Source organism: Mustelus asterias, chromosome 7, assembly GCF_964213995.1.
Source record: "Mustelus asterias chromosome 7, sMusAst1.hap1.1, whole genome shotgun sequence".
Classification (NCBI taxonomy): domain Eukaryota; kingdom Metazoa; phylum Chordata; class Chondrichthyes; order Carcharhiniformes; family Triakidae; genus Mustelus; species Mustelus asterias.
Genome location: NC_135807.1, coordinates 70,839,919 through 70,865,501, shown reverse-complemented (window position 1 = coordinate 70,865,501; position 25,583 = coordinate 70,839,919). Strand labels below are relative to the sequence as shown.

Below are 25,583 nucleotides of genomic sequence, written 5' to 3'. Positions count from 1 at the left end.
CAAGAATGTTCCGCTATTCACTGATTTGTATTTTAACTCTCTCCACCTGTTTTGGATCCATATTATGGCATCTTACCTTCACCTGGATTTGGAGGCATACGACACACTTTTCTGCACATAGCCACAAAACAACTGAAGTACTTTTCCAAACTATCATCAGACTTTTTATCCAGTCTAGCAAAGGCACGGAACTGATTCCATTCAAACTGTTGCTTGATGGGATCAAAAACCACACCAAAGGTTGATACAACACGGTAGAAGTCTGCCTCTTCTCTCCTGGTCCATCTGCAATTTAGAAACATATTTAAATTAATGAAAGGCACTGAAATCCTGCAGTCTTTCATACAAAAACTCACGTAGTGGAAAGCTAATTACATTGTAAATTAGGTTTGGAACAGTTATGTTACCACAAGTGAAATACTGTATGCATCTGAGTTGTTTAAATAATTTAGAAAACAAATAAGCAAATCTCAGACATCCCCAGAAAATGCTACAGTCCTTAGAAGTAGTAAGAAAAATCCCATCAAAAGAGTAGCAAGGCTTGGACAATTCCATGTTTTTTTTAATGTTCTAAGAGTTACATTTCAGCATAATTTAAGACTGCTATTCAAAGCAGTCAGAAACCCTGCCTCTCTGGAGTTTCATTCCACACAGAAAATATGCAAAATATTCACTCTGTATCCCTTCGTACATATACCAAGACAAGAAATATAAAACAAGGTTTCTTCAGTAAAGAATGTGAGAATGAAGGGACATCCATTCGTGAGATTGAACTACCTTGAAAAATACTGAAAACAACTTGCATTTACTTGCACTATGGAAAGATCATCAGAGGTGTAACCAAGCAATAATGAACACCAAGCAGAGGTGGTGGTATTAGAGGAACATTGAAAAGCTCAATGCAAATGGTGAGTTTTGAGGAAGGATTTAAAGGAGGACTGGAGGTAGAGAAATATCGGGGCTCTAGGAGGGAATAAGAGATTGACTTTTCTAAATGGTCTGCCAACATAGGATGCAGGGAGCGGAAGTTATACAAGAGATCAGAGCTGTGATGAAATTGTAGAGCTGTTTGTAGATCAAAGAGAAAGGAATAGGGAAGGTCCTAAAGAGATCTGAAAACGATGATCAGAATTTTAAATTAAGGTGTTTGGGTGACATGTGAGCTGACTTCAGCAATAGATTATGGGCAAAATCTAGTTAAAATGGCCCTATGGGGAGTTGTATTCAGAACTGTGAAGAAGTCTGGTACCAATGTCTTAGATTTTTTTTCTCCATGATGGAAAAATGTGAGAGATGTTTAAGTCAAACTTTGCATTGTGTTCTGAGAAAAAGGGAATTCAGAAACAGTCTTCAAAAGAAAGGATGGAACTCCAAAACAGTTCTTGCACAGCTCACATTGAGAAGTGATGGCAAGAAACTTAAGCTCACAACGCTTGGGGTCAGAAATAATGCACACGATCAAATTCAGTTCCTCCCCGGCAGTATTTTAAGTTGGGATAAAATTGTTTATGCAGCACACAAATAGGTTAACATGATCATACACCAAGCAATTCCATGTATCTTTTGAAGCCTTTCATGTGAATTTCTTGGAGACAGGCATTCATCTGAAAGCTTGGTGAAATTCTAGCTTGCCTTAAGCTAGCCATTTCAAGAATCGTCATCAAAAGTAGCGCCATGGTCCCAACATCCATCTGTTCAGGTTTTCCTTAACTCATTCTTTGGTGCCATGAAGTTTGAAATATAAGAACTAAGTTTTTTGGGCTAGAAGTTACTAGATGACTGCTGTTTAGTCCTCGCTACTAATCCAAACCAGAGAGAGAAGAAGCATTCAAATTAACACACAATCGAAATTCATATTTCTAGATCTAGTGGTCTGACTGTGCCTGGACTTCCTCAAATTAAAGGATCTGAAAGAGGCAGGCAGCAAGAGTCAGCCTTGGCTCAGTAGTAACACTGTCTCATTAGCCATAAGTTCAAGCCCCACTCCAGAGATTTCACCACAAATTTCAGGTTCCAAAGTAGAACTGTGCGTAAGCGACACCATCTTTTAATGAGCAATTAGTCTTTTGATGGGAAATTTGTCCTTTCAGTTGAATGTAAAGGAGCTCAAGGCATTATTGGAAGTGTCCTGACCAAGCAACACCACTAAAACAGATAATTGAATTATTTATCACCATGCTTTTTGTAGGCTCTTGGTTACTGCATTTTGTCCATTAAAACAGTGACTTCATTTCAAAGGTATTTATTGACCGTGTCATAAACACTAATCATGGAAAATTGTTTGTCATCAAGGACCAAGAACATTGTAGAAGAATTTAAGTTTTTTTTGAAAAGACACCATCTCTTATAATGCAAGGACTTTGGTTGCCATTGTTCCTGGAAATGGCAGCATTTTACAACAAAAGGTAATTAAGCCGTTTAAAATAAGTTGGAAACCTCTTGACCATGGTGGACTGTTTACAGAAGGGTCAAATGGTAGTTTATGGATTTGAAAAAATTATGCCTGAAAAATTGTGTTTTAAAAGCTGGTAGGTTGGTTTCGTTTCGTTTTTGGGGCAAAATAATGAAGATCAATTGTTAGGGTAAAGAACAACAGCTCCTGAAGCTCCAGACCTGGTTGAACGCAAAAAGAAAATGGAAGTTGTTCAGAAATTACTACATATTCTGAAATTAACCGATTGCAGGTTTTCTACAGGCTGCCTGAAAAGTAGTGCAAGAGTCATCGATTATTTTGCAGAGGCCAACTACATAACCTGGACACCATTTCAAGGACTATCCCATTCCTTTGCTGCGTGCGTGCGTGCATAGAAAGAGCAATTAGTATATCTCCATGTTTCAGACTGGTATTAAAGTTTTGCCTTACGACTTGACAAGTCTGATTTTATAATAAACTAATAATTTTGTTGTTTAAGAAATCTGGGTATTGAGTAGTCATTCTGAAATTAATATGTAACGCACAAAATTGGCTGTATAGCTTGCTGGGAAAAAAACATTTAAATATATCTTGTGACCTGTGGAGTAGTGGAACTAGAGACAAACAGTGCACTCCTCCCATTGTGGTTCCAACATTGTGAAATGCTTTAAACATCCTAAAATTATGAAAGGTGCTTTAGAAATACGTTTTTTTCCCATTCCAGACTGAAAAAAGGTGCCAACACATTTCCCCCTCCCACACAGGGACCTAAGGACTTTTTTTCTTAAGAGCAGCAGCAAAGTATGATCGCTCAGGTCTGTAACAGTTTCTGCACTCAAGTCCATGATGCAAAGGAGCAAGGAGCCAATCAGGGCCATGGCTTTAACCTGAACGTAGATGTGTGCGCTACACTTAACCAGCAGCCAAGCTTCAAAGTCTTGATCCCACCTACAGCTCAATGAACTTTTAACATCCATTATTCAATCTGTTATCTGAAGCATAGTGAAATGCAGAAGGGGACCACCACCTGTGAAACAAGATCTCTACAAATGCTATATTCATGGTTCACTGGCTGATGTGCTACCATGATGTGGAGATGCCGGCGTTGGACTGGGGTAAACACAGTAAGAAGTCTCACAACACCAGGTTAAAGTCCCAACAGGTTTATTTGGTAGCAAAAGCCACTAGCTTTCGGAGCGCTGCTCCTTCGTCAGGTAAGTGGGAGTTCTGTTCACAAACAGGGCATATAAAGACACAAACTCAATTTGCAAAATAATGGTTGGAATGCGAGTCTTTACAGGTAATCAAGTCTTAAAGGTACAGATAATGAGAGTGGAGAGAGCGTTAAGCACAGGTTAAAGAGACGTGTATTATCTCCAGTGAGGACAGTTAGTGAGATTTTGCAAGCCCAGGTAAGTCGTGGGGGTTACAGATAGTGTGACATGAACCCAAGATCCCGGTTGAGGCCGTCCTCGTGTGCAGAACTTGGCTATCAGTCTCTGCTCAGCGACTCTGCGTTGTGTGTCGTGAAGGCCGCCTTGGAGAACACTGACCCGAAGATCAGAGGCCGAATGCCCATGACTGCTGAAGTGTTCCCCAACAGGAAGAGAACACTCTTGCCTGGTAATTGTTAAGCGGTGTTCATTCATCCGTTGACATCCTTTCCTGGAAAGGATGTCCCGAGGCATGGTACATTGGGGAGACCATGTAGTCGCTACGACAACGGATGAATGAACACCGCTCGACAATTACCAGGCAAGAGTGTTCTCTTCCTGTTGGGGAACATTTCAGCAGTCATGGGCATTCGGCCTCTGATCTTCGGGTAAGCGCACTCCAAGGCAGCCTTAATGACACATGACAACGCAGAGTTGCTGTGCAGAAACTGATAGCCAAGTTCCGCACACGAGGACGGCCTCAACCGGGATCTTGGGTTCATGTCACACTATCTGTAACCCCCACGACTTGCCTGGGCTTGCAAAATCTCACTAACTGTCCTGTCTGGAGACAATACACATCTCTTTAACCTGTGCTTAACATTCTCTCCATTCACATTATCTGTACCTTTAAGACTTGATTACCTGTAAAGACTCGCATTCCAACCATTATTTTGTAAATTGAGTTTGTGCCTTTATATGCCCTGTTTGTGAACAGAACTCCCACTTACCTGACGAAGGAGCAGCACTCCGAAAGCTAGTGGCTTTTGCTACCCAATAAACCTGTTGGGACTTTAACCTGGTGTTGTGAGACTTCTAACTGTGATGTGGAACCATCAGACGGATAGTTCTGAAGCAAGATTTTATGGTTTTGTGGGGGAGCCAGAAAATTCCCCAGGCTGCCTTCCCACCAGCCCCTGACCTATGTGCAATTTTAGAGAGTGATGGTGGTAGCTCCTCCCAATTGAGACTCATAAGTGGCCAATTAATGGCTATTTAAGAGTTGCTCCCCACCCAGGCTCAATTTTGCAGCTGGCAGGAGTTTTATTTAGGAGCATTGAAGAAGCCTGGTAGGTCAGTGCTGGAGATTTGGGGGGCGAAGGGTTCCCTCAAGGAACACACATCAGGTTACCCACAGCCCAAGGTCTAACACCCACAGCCCCTCTTTCAGGAACACTTCCCCTCAACTGTTCAATCAGATTGGCTGGCAGCTCTCTGAGGCAGGGCTTCCACCCCAAGTGAGGGGCAGAGGTCTCGCCTTCAGTCAATTAATTCGAGCATTAAATGGCCTTGGGGCTGCCCTGATCAGCGGGAATGCATTCTCTGCTGACTCTTTGGGTGGTGGGGCTGGAAACCCTGACATCAAAAAATACTGCCTGTGGAATAATTGAGTTAGGATTTAATAAGTTACTACTCTGGACTTCAGTAGGAAAGGATAAATTCTAACATGACACCGTAACCTTGTTTTGACCATCACCGAAAGCAGGAATTTTTGAATTCACAACAGAATCTATTTTGTTTCACGAGTCACTTAAGAATGCAAAAGGGGGCCTGGTGCTTTGGATTTGGGTATAATCTTTGGATTTAATTTGCCTTAGTATTTGGAGGAGGTATCTGTCTAATTCAATACTTTATACCTGAACAAAATATTTTTAAAAATGCAAGTCATAAATCATCATGAAATGCACAAAAAAAATCAGTAAAATCTTTCAAGCCTGCAACAAAACAAAAAGTTTAAACAATATTTAATCAAGGAAAAAAACCCAATGAAACAGAGTAGAATGGTATACTGACAGAGCAGATTGCTAACTGGAGTGAACTACAACATAATTCCGAACCAGATCACCACATCCAGTGAGGACACAGATAAACCATGTGATTGCACAGCAAGTGTGGTGTGGTAGTGATGGAAGCTTAAACATCTGTGCGGAAAAGGAACTAATAATGGAAAATCCCAAATTCCAAACATAATTTCATATCTTCTTATTCCTGTCAATAATTTATGTTCTGTTCTTTTACTCCTAGTTTATAACAATTGTTCTTTTGAAAGCACGATTCTCTTACTTTCTCCACCCAACAACTTCCAACAGTTAAAAGACAGATGATGTAACCTCCATCAAAACTACTAAAGCTGGCTAGCTCATGCATTTAAAAATTTCCACGACAACATTGTTTCTGATCTTTCTGTATGGTTCTCTGGAAAAGCATCAAATTCTCAAACACGATGGTGATCATAAAAATGAACCCAAGTATAATTTGGAAGCATGTTAATGCTGTAAATTGTAGATCTTAAACAGATTTGAAATACTTTTACTGAATCGTTTATGAATTGTTTATCATATTGAATGCACACTTATACAATAAGGACTATACAATGCCACAGTAAAGTCTTCCGAAATGAAAACTAAACTTGGAAATATCTAATAAAATGAAACATACAATTCATGGCATTACCTTTGACGTTTCTCAGATATAGCTGCATTTCTCTCTGCCTCCCGAGCTCTCACTTCATCTCTCGGCCGACGTCTACGACGATCACTTTTGTTCAGTGCTTCTAATTTCATCTGCTCCCTCTTATAGCTGCGCTGATAGGCTGTAATAAGGCGACGCAAGCGTGTTGTGAGAACCGATGTGTTGGGCCAGTAGAGTTTGTCTGATTCATCATCTTGATCAAGTTGTTTGCCTGTAAAATACCACATTCAGCAATGTTGTTGGTCCTTGAGCCTTCAATTCAAATTCTATAAAATCCCACATCCTTAACATAAAAATGTATAATCTTATACTGTTTATGCCATATTCCTGTTTCAGAACACGCATCTGAACATTGCTTGAATATGTTCTAAAACAGAAATGCTAGAGATTCAATCAGTGCAGGACCATATGTATTAGGTGATCATGCTCACTGGCACTCATTTATAGAAATTCAGGCCAACAGGCAAGCTCCCCTCTCATTCCCATCAATCTCTTCCCAGCTCTGTTGCTCTTGATCAACTATCAGCTGTTACAATAACCAGTCTTGTGGCATTCCCCCTGACAATTTGTATTTCCTCTTGTGTAGAGGTTTATGGGATATACTTGGCACCTCCTTACAACAATGTGGCAGACTTGGGAAAACAAAATGTGCGCCCCACCACTTTTTGAAACTGCATATTGGCACTTCAAGACACCTTGTCACTCTTGGAAAAAATAAAATTTGAAATAATGCCTGAAAAAAATTGACATTCCCCATTCAATTATCTTTATTTTCTTCAATACTATGGATAATGGCCTTCTGTCATCCACTCTATCACAGACCTCCCCTTTATTCTTTTCTGTTCTTCCCCCTTTGTGTCTGTACAAGACAGGCGTCCTAGTGGAGGTGGCAGTACAGTGGTACTTGGGTGAGAGGGATTTGCTTTAGAAGTGCTCAACACTGACCTCTGACTCCATGAAATCTTATGCCATCAGGTCAAATATGGGCAAAAAAACCTATCGATTACCACCTACTGCTTTCCACCAGCTGATGAATCCGTACTATTCCATGCTGAACACCACTTAGATGCAGCACGGAAGATGGCAAGGGCACAGAGTGTGCTCTAGATGGAGGACCTCAATGTCTATTACCAATAGTGGCTCAGTACCACTACTGACTGAGTTGATCAAGTCCTGAAAGACTTTTCCAGACTGTACTTGACTTGCGGCAAAAGGAAAAAAAAACCACGACCTCTTCCTCGCCAATCTACCTACCACAAATGTATATCAATGACAGTATAGGTAGGAGTGACGCAGCATATCCATCATTGTAGTAGGTGGCATTACCACTGTGTTAAATGGTTTAGATTCAGGTCAGATCTAATGGCTCAAAACTAGGGATCCAAAAGGCTCTATACTGAGGGCCATCAGCAGCAGCAGAGCTTTATCTGGCTACAATCTGTAACCTCGTGGCTGGCATTCTCCTCCCTCTACCATTAAGCCAAACAATCAACCATGGCTCAATTAATCAATGTCAGGAGCAGCACCAGGCATACCTAAAATGGGCATTTTACAACCGGTGAAGTTACAACACAGGACTATTTGCATGTCAAACAGCAGACACAGCATGCCACAGACAAGCAATTCCACAGCCAATCAGATCAAAGCTTTCCTACCACATCCAGTTGTGAATGGTGGCGGACAATTAAACAACTAACAAGAGGAAGATGGTGGGGCAGCACGGTGGCACAGTGGTTACCACTGCTGCCTCAGCGCCAGGAACCTAGGTTCGATTCCTGGCTTGGGTCACTGTCTGTGTGGAGCTTGCACATCCTCCCCGTGTCTGTGTGGGTTTCCTCCAGGTGCTCGGTTTCCTCCCACAGTCCAAAGATGTGCAGGTTGGGTTGATTGGCCATGCTAAGTTGACCCTAGTTTAGAGGGATTAGCAAGGTAAACATGTGGGGTAATGGGGATGGGGTGGGATTGTTGTCGGTGCAGTCTCAATGGGCCGAATGGCCTCCTTCTGTACTGTAGGGATTCTATGAAGAGGCTCCACAAATATCCCCATCCTCAATGATTGGGGAGCCCAGCACAACAGTGCAAAAGGCAAGGATGAATTCCCCTCCCAGCCCACACACCATCTTGACTTGGAACTATGTCATTGTTTTCGATCAAAACTTTGAAACTCCCTTTCCAACTTCATCATGAGTGTACCCGAACCAGATGGGCTACAGTGGTTCAAGGCGGTGGCTCATCACCACCTTCTCAAGGGCAACAAATACTGGCCTTGCCACTGATGCCCACGTCCCATGAAAGGACTTTAAAAAAAAGTACTTGTTTAAAAAGCTGTCACGTTACAAGTTTATCCTAGTTCTGAAGAAAGGTCAATGGCCTGAAACATTAATTTTTCTTCCTCCACAGATACTGCCTGACCTGCTGAATATGTCTAGCATTTTCTGTTTTTATTTCAGATTTCCAACATTCACAGTATTTTTATTTGTGCTGCCTTGTGAATATATGAGGAATTCATGGAATATATAGGTTTTGTATTTATATTTACGAGATTAATGGGGGCTTGGAAATCCAGGCAAGTGGAAATTATCAAATGGCATAGTCTTTACAGCTTCTTGTACTATAATCAACTAAACCCCTATTACTGATCAAATTTGGCACCTGATTAATGCTAGACGGATATAATTCTGATAAATTTTTTGTTCACTGATGGGATGCCGCTGGCTTATCCACCATTTAATGCGTTGAATTGAGTGGCTTGCTAGGCCATTTCAGAGGGCATTTAAGAGTCAACCATAATGCTGTGCATCTGAAGTCACATGTAGGCCAAACCAGTAAGGACAGCAGATTTCCTTCCTTAAAGGACATAAGTAAAGCAGATGGGGTTTTTTTGTTTTTACGGCAATTGTTTTATGGCCCAGATTTTTATAAATTTAAATGTCATCACCTACTGTGGTGGATTCGTACCCTGGGTCTCTAGATTATGAGTCCAGTGAAAATACCATGTCACTACCTCCCCCTGTTCTTGACCTCCAGTTTTGCTTCCCTCCCAGGTTTTTCATTTCAATACAAAGCAATTTCTATGCCTCAGAAGGATGATCTAAAAACACAGATAATTTTGAGTAAAAGCAAAATACTGTGGATGCTTGCAATCTAAAATAAAATGTGCTGCAAAAGCTCAGCAGCATCTGTAGAGAGAGAAACAGAGTTAATGTTGAGTCCAATATGACTTTTCTTCAGATCAAAAATAAACTTGCCACTAACTTGATATATTTGTTACCAACCATTCATATCAAGTTGACCATATCTGAAAGCTTTTTGTTACTGCTAAGGGAAATGCCAATTTCTAACTGTTCAACTTTGGTGTACGTGCTCAAATTTATTGCATAAAGAAAAAATGTCACAGACAATTCTCTTAGTGGGCAATGCTGTAAACTTCTATGAAGTCAATGCAATTTTATCAACTACCATTTTGGAAAGTTTGTTTTGACATCCTGTATAACATGTACACAATCTCGAGGACAATTATAACCTTTAAAGACAACATTTGCATTAGACTACTATAAACTGTAGACTGCAAATTTTTCAGTCCACTAAAGCATTCATTCAACAATGTTGATCTTTTCACTTGTCAGAAAATGAAATTCTAGTCTCTGGAAACCTACCAGTTTGGTTTTTGGCAAATACATTAGGACACAAATGTAACTAACTGTAATACATCTGATCCAATTGTAGAAATAACTGCAATATTGTATTATTGACTCAAAATATTGTCCATCTTTAGCATTCATTAACATTTATTTTAAACACTAATTTGCCACCTATTCCTAATACCCAGATTTTTGATTATTCCTGTTGTTTACCTCAAACTACATTTACTCTATCTAAACTATTCAATTTTTCCAAATTTTCTTTGGCCCCATCGACTTCGGAGGTAGAAACATATTTTTAAAGGGTAAAAGGTTGAAATTACTGTCAAATTTCAGGATGAACATTGAATGTGCTTGTGCCAATTTTACCACTCTGCTCTTTTAAAGAAAACATTAAACCCATTTAAACGAAAATTTCAGTTTCAATCCAGAGGAAGTACCTCAATCGTCAAATTAAGCTGTTCTGAGGATGCATGAAATTCAGCACTAGACTCTACGTAATTGTACATAGCAATAAAAAATGTACACCAAGAAACAACATATCTTCAGGTTGTGAATCCTATGCTTGGATCGGATGCATATCAAGAGTTGATTACATACCCGAAATTCAAACTGATCCAAAACCTGGATGCATTAGTACTGAGTAATAAAACACATCACCAATTTCCCCCCCACTTGCCAAAATCTCACCTGAGTTCTCAGCATCCATACATTCTTCCTTGTCATCTTGTGGAGAATTCTCAAATTCCTGAAAAGGATGATGCATTAAGATTTTTGGTACATTTTCTTCTTCTGGATTGTACATTAGTTTTCAAATACTTATGGCAATGCACCAATTCTCAGTTTTGAACCAACCCTTTCAAAATATCAATTACTACTTATTAGTTGATGTCTACATCAGCAAAATAAATGCAAACTCGAATGCAATACCTAATTATGAATTTAAATTAAAATCCCAAATTGATTCAGCAATTGTAACTCCAATATAACTTACATCCATTTCATCTTTAAATGGAATTCTGCCTGGTTTATATTCGGGATCTTCATCCTCTCTGTCAAAATCAGCACTGAAAAAACAATTTTAATTAAAAGTCATACTCGTGATGATGCCATTTATTGAATGGGTGGTGGAGGTGGTTGTGCATGGAAACAAAATTCAAAATGAACAAAAAAGCACAACTTACCCATCACTAACATCTGCCAGCACATCTGTTCCCCTCTGTTCTGCAGCCATGGCCTTTGCATCAGGCATTCCCACCCGTTCCAGGAAGCAGAATAAAGGGTCTGCCCTTATGGAATTATATTTTTCATATCCTATTCAGAAGAATCAATGATTTCTTAATTTATACATTTTAACCTGTGAGCATAATTGCATTCAGATCAACAAGTTTTAATTTCATAATGCAACACTGCTATCGATCTGGATATGAATGAATGCATTAAAAATGTAATTCACACTCCATGGAAATCATGGAACTCAAAACTAGATCAACTAAACAATTATTTGCTCAGTAAATTTACTGCAAATTGACTATACTTTACGCAACTCAGTACAGGAGATTAACATGAAAGTTTAGACATTTGCTTGAATCTACTTATCTTTCACAAGACGGCTTAATACAAAACAAACCTTAAAAATAAATTTTCAATTAATATTGCATAGACAGGATAAAGCTGAAGTCAATAACTTAACAGGAGAGTGAAAAGATTATGAAATTAAAGTATTTGTAAAACTTCAGGAAAATTCATCAGTCAAAAAAATTAGTCTTTGAAAATGAGAGTTTATTAATACCTTTCAAGTTAGTCACAACCATTCCATTAATATAGAAAATAAAGAATGACAAGTCACAGTAATATCTGAGAAAATGATTGTCAGACTCGACTTACTTCAGTTGCGTCCATAAGCACCACCGCCTCAGTCAACCAAGACTACATAATTCAATTAGGTTTTGCACTGTGACACGTTATTCTTAAGTACTCTTGAGCCTCAAGCCAAATTGTAATCATGAAAGGTTTTATAAGCCATCATTCTACCCCCCTTAGTCAGGACACACACCAGAGAATTCCACTATGACCTCTAGTGAATTTGGATTATGATTAGGAACTGCTCTTTGTATACATCATGGCTGTTCCACATCCCAGTGGCTCACAGTTAACAAGACAGTATTCCACAACAGGGGACGGGAAAGTCTCAGTGCTGACATTTGTGAAATACTACTTGGAAAAAAGCCCAGGAGGCACTTATACAGATTAATAGCAGAGGTTAAGCTACCATTCACTCTAATGGAGGCTGGTAGAGAAGCAGCACATGTGGAACAGTAGTGGGAGCAGAGATAGGTGCAGTTTATTAAAATTAACTGAAAGCTGAAATGTTTGATTTTTCAATTAGCAAGATAAACTCACTTTTCAAATAATTTTATAATGTATAGTTTGGTAAGTAATCTTCATTACAATAGTTTCCGAAAGCATTGTGCACTGCACCCAAGTAATTCAATAAACGTTTTAACAAACAGTAAAATGTTCAACTTGAAAAAATAAATCTTTATTAATATTCCCAAAAGTACTTCTAGAGTTGCTTAGATGGATTACATTCAGAACTCAAGCTCAATTTCCTTCATGTCTATTAACCATACCAGTGAAGAAAACTTTGATCCTTAAATCCAATTTTGTATATTTTACAAAAAACATTAGTAAAAGAGGAATTGCACCGACAAAACAACTGAACAATTTCTTCGCTAATCATCATTTTTTTCTTGAAGGCATTAGCCCATATTAGGAAAAAGTTCTACAGGAACCCACAATGCTCACTTTTGGCTATAATCGTAGATGTTGGGTGTTCACAAGCTATTTCAATATGATGGGCTGCAATCTCCAACCCCATTCTGTCCTTATCCCAACATCCACAATGTCCATCCTGCACTTCTAGTTGCTGGACAGTAATCAATAACGGATACTCTGGCTAATATTTCCCCTCTCCCATTCAAAGTGTGCTCCCATGATTATACCAGGTTGAGGTCGGATAACATACAGCACACTTTGAATTGTAATTCAGAATTGCAAAGTTTGTGTGGATCAGTACTACATTACAGAGTAGTTACCCACTGAGCCACTTGAGTACCCACAACAGTAAATTAACAAGCTTATAGCTGTAATTACATACCATGTTTGAACACGCCGATAAGAAGACATTTATCAGCTTCCCTGTCCCACCAGTCCGTAGGAAGTTCAGCATGGTCGATTTCTGGGATCCAGATATCGATATCACTAAACAAAACAAACATTTTAAAACTATTTCCACGTAAATGAACAATGTTGCTCAAAAAATAAAATTAAATAACATCCCACAAAAGTAATTGATTCTCCTCCTCTTAAAATTTGACATGGAATCTGTGCAGGAGTCATAAAAAGTTCAGGCATATTGTAATTTCTCCAATGCAAAATCTTTAAAAATATCTACTTTTAAGCAATTCTGCAGTATGAAAATACTTTGATTTTTATAGTCTTGCTTCTTTCTGGTAGCTTTATTCCATTATTCATTCTTATGGAATACATGCCACCTTATAAACGTAAAGAAAATAATTATGAAATTGGGCAATGTTTCACTGATTTTAAAACTAGCTCTTCACTTCAGCAGTTGCCGTAATTAGGTTCCTAAAGCTCTTCTCTTGCTTAAACTTCAAGTTCCTACCTAATTTTGTGAAACCACACTTACCCGATTCCTAAACACCTTTTTTCTAAAATAAGCTCTGTATTCAATTAGTAGTACCCCTAGCATTTGGTTAATAGGTTCTACCTGCCAAAATGACATCAAAACAAGCCTGTCCCACCTTCACCCACACCACCATTATCTTAGCAAAATTTAATGTCACACAGTTGATTCAGGGAATCAATTTCATTTAGGATTAAAATGGAGAGAATTTCTTCATTTAAAGGGTTGGGAATCTTTGGAAATCTTTATCTCAGAGGATTGTGGATGCTCCATCACTGAATACTGGCTTAGATTGACAAAGTTTTGGTAACTTAGGGAATCAAGGGTTATGGGGAGCAGGTCCAAAACTCTCACTATTCCTCTTTCTACTTCTTTATGCTCCCCTCCTCCTACCAATTTAAGTTAAACCCTCCCTAACCACACCAGTGAACTTTCTTGTGGGAAAATGGTCCCAGCCTTTAGGTGCCATCTGGTCCTTTTGATTGGTGCCCCGTCTCAGAACTGGTCTCATGATCCTAAGAATCTGATGCCTTATCTCCAGCAACATGTCTTGAGCCATCCACCATCTCTATTTTTACTAGTATGTGGCATTTTGAATATTCTCTACTTTTCAATGCTAGAAATGAACCTCAGTGCTTTGCTTGCACATTTACAGGATTATTAGCCTACATCACTACATTTAGTGATTTGTTTATCTACACCCCAAGATTTCTGTGCTCCTCTTCCATTTAAACACTCAATCTGCGAACAGTATGCTGCCTCCTTATTTTTCCCAACCAAACTATATTGTGCAGGATTTTCCAGCCGTGCTCACCCAAAACCAGAAAATCCCACCCAAGGTCAATGGACCTTTGCATGGTCTGTTCCCTGCCCACTACGATTCCCGTGGTGGGCGGGATGGGAAAACTCCCCCCATCATCTTTCATTTACAAATACTGATGTTCATTTGCAGTCTTTTGTTTTCAATCCTCCTGTGTAAATTATACTGCCCAATTTGTCCTCATCCCACGTTTTACATGAGGTAAATGCGAGGCCATCCAAAACTACTGCCTAACTTGCAACAGGTCCCTTTCACAGATTTACATATGTCCACAATGACCTATGTTGGTTTCAGGTAAAGCAGCACTTCAATTTTAAAATTCTTGTCATTGTTTTCAAATCTCTCCATGACTTCATCCGTCACTATCAATGTAGTCTCCTCTAGCTCCACAACCATCAAATATTTGCACTCTTCTAATACTGGCCTCTTGATCATTGCCAATTTTAATTTTTCCACCATTGGTAGCTGCACCTTCAGCCGCCTAGGCCCCAAGTTCTCAAAATCCCCCTCAAACCTCTTCACCTCCCGCCATGTCTTTCCTCATTTAGGCCTCCTCAGTTTCCTACAATACCACAGTGACTACACTATATCCAGTGAAGCTATTTTGAAAAGTGCTATGGGACATGGTGAGGTTATTAAAGGTGTTATATTGATGCAAGTCTTTTTTTTATTCGTTACCATCTACCTCTTTGACCAAGTTTTTGGACATCAGCCTCAATATAATTCTGTGTCAAACGTTGCTTTACAACACCCCTGTGAAGTGCCTAGGAACATTATTGCATGACTATGCTACATAAATACAAGTTACTGCTGTTGGTCACAAATTTTGGAATTTTACTTCTGATACCAAATCATTTTTGTAAATGGCAAATAATGATGGTCCCAGCACCAGTGTTTGCAGCACATTTTTTGCTAGTCTGAGTCACTTCTGTTTTGTCATCAGCTTGCTACACATTCTGCTACTTGTTCAGGCTCCAGATGTTTTGATCTTGGTCTGCATCTAACAGATGCCACCTTATTGAAGGCATTTTGAAAATTCAAATACATTACATCTTCTGCACCATGCTTATGTAACCCTGTTACGTCTTCAAAGAATTCAATAAGTTTCATCAAGATCAACCTTCTCTTTTGAGATCCATTTTGATTATTCTTTATTCTAGTTCCAGTTTCTAGATTTTATTACATCTTTGAGGGAGGATTCCATTATATTTCCTACCATTGGCAGGTTGGTCTATAGTTCCCTGGACTAGCTCCATTTTCCTTTTAAATGTAGGAAACAAATTCATTGTTCACCAGTCCTCATTTGTGGAATACAATCAAAAATCCAAACTGGTTTCCAGCTGCATTTCAGTCTGAGCAACCAACATCATTTTCATATTGTTGATTGTAGGAACTTGCAAATTAATACCACGTTTCCTACATTCCAAGAGCGACTAAATTTCAAAAAGTATTTAATTGTTTCCAAGACATTGAGATGTTCAATGGCCTTGGCAGGCAGTAAATAAATGTAATCTTTAATTTTTTTCTGAACCAAACCAATATATTGCCAAACTGCTTGTTCAAATCTTAAGCAGATTGAGCGGATTTGATTCCAGACTAGATGAACAAAACACAATTCAAAGATACTTCAGTTGAAAATAATACTGCATAATTATGTTTTTGAGTATTTAAAAGACAATGGTAAGAAATAGCTGAGAAACAAGTCTGTTAGACTTATTCATTGGTCTTGGGTTTGAGTTCTATATCCCAATCCTCATCCAGTATAGAACTACATAATGACCACTGAGAATTTTACATCACATCATCCATACTAAAGGATGGTAATTTATAGGCAAAGAGACAATTGAAATTAATTAAAAATGGAAGAATCTCATTTTGGGATTTGCAAAACACAGATTAACAATGCCTCATGCATTAAGTGACTAAAAGTAGGTTTTATTGTATTAGATCCATGTGGAACAATGCTTTGAAAAATGGTCAAAAATTCTGACAGGGTAAATTAGGAATCAAAATATTTTCAGAGGTAGCATTCCACTTGGTTATCACAATTATACGGTAGCACAGTGGTTAGCACTGCTGCTTCACAGCTCCAGGGACCTGGGTTCGATTCCCGGCTTGGGTCACTGTCTGTGTGGAGTTTGCACATTCTCCTCGTGTCTGCGTGGGTTTCCTCCGGGTGCTCCGGTTTCCTCCCACAGTCCAAAGATGTGCGGGTTAGATTGATTGGCCAGGTTAAAAATTGTCCCTTAAGAGTCCTGAGATGCGTAGGTTAGAGGGGTTAGCGGGTAAATATATGTGGGGGTAGGGCCTGGGTGGGATTGTGGTCGGGGCAGACTCGATGGGCCGAATGGCCTCCTTCTGCACTGTAGGGTTTCTGTGATTCTGTGAATTCGCGTTATACTCAGATCCAAAAACTGATTGTGAGAGAACAGAATTTGGTAATTAATTGGAGGTGAATTTTAATCCCTGTAAATTGCACTAACCAGCTATTATATTGAATCAAATTTATAAGGAATAAATAAGCTATGGAAAAGCAACATGAAAGGTGGTCATGTGGCAGGCTGAGTTTTTAAACTGTATTTCTAATTCAGCCCAATAGGAGTGGTACTGAGCTGCAGCTGAGTACAGCGTTCCGAAGTGGCATGTTGAATTGGAGGATATAGCCATTCACTAGCGACAGACTTCAGACAAGGATGTTGAAAGAGTCTGGATGCAGATTATCTTTCATTTCCTTTACAAGTTTAATCACTGGAGGAGGAGGCTCCAAAAATATCCCCATCCTTAATGATGGAGGAGTCCAGCACATCACTGCAAAAGATAAGGCTGAATATTCGCAGCAACCTTCAGCCAGAGAGGATGATCTATCTCAGCCTTCTTCAGTGGTCCCCAGCATCTCAGATGCCAGTCTCCAGCCAATTCGATTCACTCCACGTGATATCAAGAAACGGTTGGAGGCACTGGATACTGCAAAGGTAATGGGCCCTGATAACATTCCGGCAATAGTACTGAAGACTTGTGCTCCAGAACTTACTGCCCCCCCAGCCAAGCTCTTCCCATACAGTTACAACACTGGCATCTACCCAACAATGTGGAAAATTGCCCAGGTATGTCCTGTACACAAAAAGCAGGACAAATCCAACCCAACCAATTACCGCCCAATCAGTCTACTCTCGATCATCAGTAAAGTGATGGAAGGGGTCATCAACAGTGCTATCAAGCAGCACCTGCTCAGCAATAACCTGCTCAGTGACGCCCAATTTGGGTTTCACCAGGGTCACTCAGCTCCTGACCTCATTACAGCCTTGGTTCAAACATGGACAAAAGAGCTGAATTCCAGAGGGCAGGTGAGAGTGACAGTCCTTGACATCAAGGCCGCATTCGACCAAGTGTGGCATCAAGGAGCCCTAGCAAAACTGGAATCAATGGGTATCAGGGGGCAAACTCTCGGCTGGTTGGAGTCATACCTGGTACATAGGAAGATGGTTGTGGTTTGTGGAGGGTCAGTCATCTCAGCTCCAGGACATCTCTGCAGGAGTTCCTCAGGGTAGTGTCCGAGGCCCAACAATCTTCAGCTGTTTCATCAATGATCTTCCCTCCATCATAAGGTCAGAAGTGGAACTGTTCGCCGATGATTGCACAATGTTCAGCACCATTCGCGACTCCTCAGATACTGAAGCCATCCATACAACAAGATCTGGACAATATCCAGGCTTAGGCTGACAAGTGGCAAGTAACATCCGTGCCACACAAATGCCAGGCAATGACCATCACCAGTAAGAGATGCTCTAACCACCGCCCCATGACATTCAATGGTGTAACCATCACTGAGTCCCCCACTGTCAACATCCTTGGGGTTACCATTGACCAGAAACTCAACTGGACTCACCACATAAACACAGTGGCTACAAGAGCAGGTCGGAGGTGAGGAATACTGTGGCAAGTAACTCACCTCCTGACTCCCCAGAGGCTATCCACCATCTACAAGGCACAAGTCAGGTGCGTGATGGAATACTCCCCACTTGCCTGGATGGGTGCAGCTCCAACACTCAAGAAGCTTGACACCATCCAGGACAAAGCAGCCCCCTTGATTGGCACCACATCTACACACATTCAATCACTCCACCACTGATGCTCAGTAGCAGCAGTGTGTACTATCTACAAGATGCACTGCAGCAATTCACCAAAGGCCCTTAGACAGCACCTTCCAAACCCACAACCACTTCCATCTAGAAGGACATGGGCAGCAGATAAATGAAAACACCTCCACCTGCAAGTTCCACTCACCACCCTGACTTGGAAATATATCACCATTCCTTTGCTGTCACTGGGTCAAAATCCTGGAATTCCCTCCCTAACAGCATTGTGGGTCAACCCACTGCATTGATTCAAGAAGGCAGCTTACCACCACCTTCTCAAGGGCAACTAGGGATGGGCAATAAATGCTGGCCAGCCAGCGATGCCCATGTCCCACAAATGAATAAAAAAAATGATTTCAGGCAAAAATATTAGGCCTTTCTCATCTCAACAGGTACTTGGCCATTTCTTTATTCAATTGTTGATTCTAACTTGAAGTTGCATTCATAATTCAGTTTAATCGAAATTATTTGTTGCTTTTTAATGATTCAAGTTTTTTAAACTGGTGTGGTCATTATCATACATAATTCACTCGTTTTATCAAATTGATTGCATTGAAATAAATCTTGTAGAATTGTCAGCTGTGACATTCAATAATTACACAAACTGGACTCATCTATCAGTTTATCAGTTTGGGGCAGCATGTTGGCACAGTGGTTAGAACTGCTGCTTCAGCACCAGGGACCCAGGTTCAATTCCCGCCTTGGGTGACTATGTATGTGGAGTGTGCACATTCTCTCAGTGTCTGCCTGGGTTTGGGTTTCCTCCCACAGTCCAAAGATGTATGGGTTAGGTTAATTGGCCATTCTAAATTGACCCTAGTGTCACCGGATTGGCAGGGTAAATACATGGGGTTACAGGAATAGGGCCTGGGTTGGAATGTGGTCGGTGCAGACTCCATGGGCTGAATGGCCTCCTGCACTGTAGGGATTCTTTTCTATATACCTGTTTTTAGCAAAATCTTAATTTATTAGTCTTCAAGTTGGATAGGATATCAGATTTAAATCAAAACATTTTTTTACAAGTATTGGGAAATCTTATTTTAAATAAAATCAACCATGAGAAAATATTTCAACTTTATACAGAGTGATTTCTATTCATCTAAATAACCTCCCCAAAAACCACAGTAAAGATATTCCACTGACCTTGCATCTGCACCATCAAATATCTTTTCTGCTACGTCTCCTATCACTTCCTGCCTCAAATAATACAGCATCCGTACCCGCAGCAGGACTCTGTAGAGGAAGAAAGTTTTAGCATTAGTACTGTTTGCCAACATTAGCTTTTGGCAGCTGCTTCTGTTCATCCATCATTCTGCCAAGGCTGATTAGCTATGCTGTATGGTAGGCTTGAAGCATGACAGATGGTGGCATATAATCACCTCTGTGTGGTGCTTTCTGCTGGCTTTCAACAGCCATGCTTGGCAACCACTTTCAACATACTGAGCACAGTGCAGTGCAGCCCAGACACATTTCATTCAGTAATGCCTAATTCAGTTTGTGAAGTTTAACGTGTACGTTGCCAGTGCTTCTGAAGTGTTCAAGTAAGTTTGTAAACAACTGAGCAGATGGCTTGCAGTAGGCGTTCTGCTCCATTATCTCATGCAATTTCCTCAGCTGTTGCTTACTATCTTCTGAAGCAGCTTTATGCTCAGAATAATGAGCAGCTACATTAGTAGCTGAAAAAGATAGATATGCAAAATCTAATTTCAAGTGTCTCACTACAAACAATGGCCTATTTTACACCTTTTATTGAAAATAAGTTTTTTCAAGCAGAAATTTAACGCACCCTAAATATGAAGGCACTAATCATAAATACATATGAATTGTATACATGTATGAGCAAAACATCTTGAACTAGTAAATTTAGAAAAATAAAAGGGAAATTTCCCAGTTTCTTACTTCAACTCAATATTTATTTTGTTTGCAAATTCTACAGTAAGGCAACTCACTTGTTGCAGTGGTGTTTCAGGTGTTTCTTGTAGCCATCATCATGTAGCAAGATATCTGGGTTGCAGTTCACTAACCAATCTGCATTTTTCATGATTGGTTGAGTGGACTGGCTTTTAACTTTCTTCCCTTTCCTCCCTCTAGGTACTGGTGCGGACAAACCTATTGGTTCAGCAAAAACGTGAACAATTATTAGATCATGAAATATAGGAGCAGAATTAGACCATTCAGCCCATCATGTCTGCTCCACCATTCAATCAGGGCTGATAAGTTTCTCAATCCCATTCACCTCCCTTTTCCCTGTAATCTTTGATCCCCTTACCAATCAAGAACCTATCTATCTCTGTCTTAAACATGCCCAATGACCTGGCCTCCAGAGTCTTCTGTGGCAATGAATTCTATAAATTCACTACATTCTGGCTGAAGAAATTCCTCATCTCAGTTCTTATTAACTCAGAAAATAGACACTATCAATCCCAGAATCTCTAACAAAGTATTGCACAAACAATAATGAACAGTTTCCAAATCCCAGAAACAAATAAATCACAATCATATTTTAATCTTTACTCTTGTACAAAACAAATAAATTTCCTGTGGCATTGCTCATGATTAAACCACTGTGATTTTTATCTATCATTCTACCTGTGACTTGTCTGTATCTTGATCCGATCTTTCACTCCATAACCAGATGTACGAGTCTGTTGTAATATTTATCTGATTTTCTGTCTCTCCTTTATGTCTATGCCTTTGAGATCTGTCTGCCTGATCTCAACCTTATAACAATCGGTCTGCATCGATCTTCATCTCCATCCTATTGATTTCTCGCACCTTTTTAATCTGTCTCCTTCTGCTGATTACTGTCCATTATGGTGGAAATCCCATGTCAACTTGCTTTTTTCTCCATTGATAATTATCTCTGCCTTGATGTCCCCCTCTATCTTTTCTCAACATTTGTCTTCAATTTTCTTCTCTGTTCTCTGCTCTCCCTTTGTTCTAGCGCATCGCTCCCAATGTGTCCATCTAACTGAAAACAAAAGGCACCTGAAACCTTCTAGGAAGGCCAGGATTGCCTGAGAAATTATTATAAATCAACTGACAGCCAACAACAGAGATGGTTTTTCAGTAGCAAGAGACAAGAAGGGCAGCAGCAGAGGCTGTCCCATACCATTGTGCAATGCAACCAGTCCAAATTGGGAAAGGAGCTGTCCTAAACTGGGCAGCCCAGGAATTTTGGCAGTGTTGCGGAATAGGCCTCAGAGAAATAAACCCAAGGAAACAAATTTTAAATTAAAAGCAGGCTGTCAAGTAAACAAAATTATAATTAAAATACATTTGAAGTGAAATTGAAACAAGGTTTGGAAAAAGGAAAGTAATTGGAAGACTAATTTCAAATAAAACATCACTTATGATGGAAGGACTGAAAGGCACTACCCTATGTATGATTGTCAGTTTGGAAGTAATCCACGGAGAAGCCATAACATTAGCTTTCAAAAGTAATAAAAGTAATTATGGTATGAGTTCAGTTATTATAAAGTGTTAAATTGTGGGGACTATGTCGCCAAAATAAATCATGGCTGGGATTCTCCCCCCCCAAAAAAAGTGTCCAACCAGTGGGAAAACGGGAGTATTTCCTGCCTGTTATTTGAGCGTACTTAACAAATCTCCGAAACACTGTGCATTGCAGGGTGCCTCAGCGTGTTTTCCTCTGGAAAGTTGGGGCGGGGCCTATTCCTGCCCGAGATGCCAGCAGCATAGCATTGAGCAGGCCACTGTGCATGCGCCGATCTATCAGTGTGGTGATTGGCGCATGCACACTGGCCTCCGCATCACTGACGTCCCGTTGACCCTGAAGGGACTTTCCTCTAGATCGTTGGCCAGTCCTGCAACCTCTTGATTGCCACCCTTCCAGACCATCCCTCCCAAACCGCCCGACCGCTGGCCTACCAGACCTCCCTGGGCCAACCCTGATGTATCCTTTCACCCCCTTCCCGTCAGCCCTGGCTCACCCTGGCTAGCCCCAAGCCCCCCACCCACCCCCGATGGCCAGCCCAAACCTCCCCCCCCACCCCCGATGACCAGGCCAAATTGTCCTCTTCCCTCCCTCTCCCAATGCTCAAGTGCAGAGTGACAACGGGTTCTTCCCCCCCTCACTGACCGTGCCTAATAGCCCCCCCCAATATGCCCCACCCCCTTAGCACTGCCTGATACCTGGTGGGCAGTGCCAGTGTGCAAGGCTGGAACTGCCCAAGGGGCACCTCCCCCCTGTCCCCAAACACCGGAGGGACGGGAGGGTGGAGCTCAAAGGCCTCTTTCTCCATCAGTGGAGGGTAAGGACATCTGTTCCCCGTTAGTGGGGAGCAGCCGAAGAATACCGTCCTAAGCCTGCTAATCATATGGAAATGGCTATTTCTGTATGATTGCCCTAAAAAAGAGTGCTTGGGAGGCTGGTGTCTCCAAATGACAATAATCTCTCCCTCAATGTCAACAAAATAAAGGAGATAGTCATCGACTTCAGGAAGCATAGTGGAGGACATGCCCCTGCCTACATCAATGGGGACGAAATAGCAATGGTTTTTAGGTGTCCAGATCACCAACAACCTGTCCTTGTCAACCCATGCTGACACTATAGTTAAGAAAGCCCACCAATGCCTCTACTTTCTCACAAGACCAAGAAAATTTGGCATGTCCGCTACGACACTTGCCAACTTTTACAGATGCATCACAGAAAGCATTCTTTCTGGTTGTATCACAGCTTGACATGGCTCCTGCTCAGTCCAAGACCGCAAGAAACTGCAAAAGGTCATGAACAAAGCCCAGCCCATCACTCAAACCAGCCTCCCATCCATTGACAGTGTCTACACTTCCTGCTGCCTCGGAAAAGCAGCCAGCATAATTAAGGACCCACGCACCCTGGGCATACTCTCTTCCATCGGGAAAAAGATACAAAAGTCTGAGAACACATACCAACTGACTCAAGAACAGCTTCTTCCCTGCTGCCATGAGACTTTTGAATGGATCTACCTTGCATTAAATTGATCTTTCTCGACACCCTAGCTATGACTGCAACACTACATTCTGCACTCTTTTCCTTCTCTATGAACAGTATGCTTTGTCTGTATAGCACGCACGAAACAATATTTTCCACTGCATACTAATACATGTGACAATAATAAATCAAATCATATTTTTGAAGAATTTTAATACATTGTAGATAGGAAGCAGAGAAATTGTACACCAACTATCTCACCACTGACTCCATCCCTCCTCTTGGAACCAGCCTGAGATTAAGCCAGTCTGTTTGCAACCTGGTGTCATATATGATCCCAAGATGAACTGCTGACCTTAGTGCCAGCACCAAGACTGCCAATTTCCACCTCCACATCACTCAGTTTCGCCCATGGCTCAGCTAATCTTCTGCTGAAACCTAATGCCTTTGCTACCTCTAGCACCCCTGGCTGGTCTCCCACATTCCACCCTCTGCAAACTTGTGGTCATCCAAAACTCTGCTGCCTATGTCTTAACTTGCAGCAGTCCTGTTCCTCTATCACTCCTGTGTTTACTGACCCGTTAAGCAACACCTCAGTCTTAAAAGTTTTCATTTTTGTTTTCAAATCTTCCATAGTCTTACCCCTCCCATCTTTGTAGTTTCCTCCAACTTCACAACCCTCCAAGACATCTGTGTTCTACTAATTCTAGCCTTTTGTATATTTGCATTCCCAATGATAATTGTTCCACCTCTACCTCATTTACCACCTTTAGGACACTTTTTAAAACCTTCCTCTTTGACCAAGCTGTTGATCATCTGACCTAACATTCTCTCATGTAGCTCAGTGTCATACTTTGTTTTGCTCCTGCGAAGTGCCATGAGACATTTTGTTACATGAAAGGCACTATGCAAGCTGTCGTCGTTATAGGCTTGTAAACTGTCATTCCACAATTACCTGAAAAGTTGATAATTAAACAGAGAGTGCATTTGGGGCTTGGCTAAAGCAAGGTTAACTTTTATTATTAATTAAATAAGGCAGAATTCCACCCCCCAACAAAAAAATCCCTGTAATTTCCTTGAAAATGAGGATGTACAAGTCCTTAACAGCTCCCAACATTTCTTAAGGCTGCTTAAGTTTTAGAAAATCTGAACATCTCAACAATTTACAGTATACCTGTGCTTAGAGATGGCTTTTTGGTAATTGTATTTAAAACAATGAAATGCTAACAGCCTGCTGATTTGATTAGTGGCAAGTCTGAAGTGATTAGTTCTATCACATTTGGATCACAATAGATTCAGATTATTTTTTGACATTCAGCTACTCCAAAAGAACCCGAGGTTGACTGATTATCAACCAGTTATTTAAATTTCTTTACTATTAAGAAAATGCTCCTACCAGCCAGTTATGGTAGGTAGAGTTGAATAGAACATACAGCACAAAAAAGGCAATTTGGTCCAACTACTAAACCAGTATTTATGTTCCATACTCATCTCACCAGATTAGTATACCTTTCTATCACCTTCTATTTACATGCATCAATGCTACTATCCTCAATTACTCCAAGTCCCATAATTAAACCACTCTCAATTACTTGTACTTATATAGCATCTTCAACATGCTAAAATATCCCAAAATACTTCACGGGAGAGTTAAAAAATTCAACAATGAACCACATGGGAGATATTAGGGCAAATGGTCAATCATTTTGTTAAAGCAGTACGTTTTAAGGAGGACGTTTCAGAGCTTTGGGCCAATGCTGCTAAAGACATGACGGTCAATTGTAGAGCAATTAAAAACGGGGATGCTCAAGAGGCAAAGTTGAAGGACCTCAAATGAAGTTTGCAGAGCTGGAGATGGTTACAAAGATGGGAAGTGGCAAGGTCATAAAGGGATTTGAAATTTAAAAATTGAAGCTGAAAAAGCAGTGCACGTGCAGGGATGGTGGGTGCATAGGACATGGTGAGGGTTAGAACACAGCAGAATTTGAGTTTACTGAGCATGGCAGGAATGCATTGGAATAGTTAG

General features: G+C 40.6%; 1 protein-coding gene across 5 annotated transcripts in view; it reads right to left on the bottom strand.

The window, feature by feature from the left end:
- chd7 (chromodomain helicase DNA binding protein 7) overlaps positions 1-25,583 on the bottom strand; it is a 250,095-nt gene that overhangs the window by 18,572 nt on the left and 205,940 nt on the right. For 4 of the 5 annotated variants that reach the window (XM_078216215.1, XM_078216216.1, XM_078216213.1 and 1 more), the window contains exons 23-30: positions 20,574-20,733; positions 19,768-19,857; positions 13,120-13,223; positions 11,144-11,273; positions 10,954-11,026; positions 10,650-10,707; positions 6,301-6,529; positions 77-285 (exon numbers count right to left, since the gene is read on the bottom strand). In XM_078216215.1, the coding sequence (XP_078072341.1) occupies positions 77-285; positions 6,301-6,529; positions 10,650-10,707; positions 10,954-11,026; positions 11,144-11,273; positions 13,120-13,223; positions 19,768-19,857; positions 20,574-20,733 (1,053 nt within the window). The remainder of the gene's footprint in view (positions 1-76; positions 286-6,300; positions 6,530-10,649; positions 10,708-10,953; positions 11,027-11,143; positions 11,274-13,119; positions 13,224-19,767; positions 19,858-20,573; positions 20,734-25,583) is intronic. The other variant, XM_078216214.1, reaches the window with a different exon arrangement.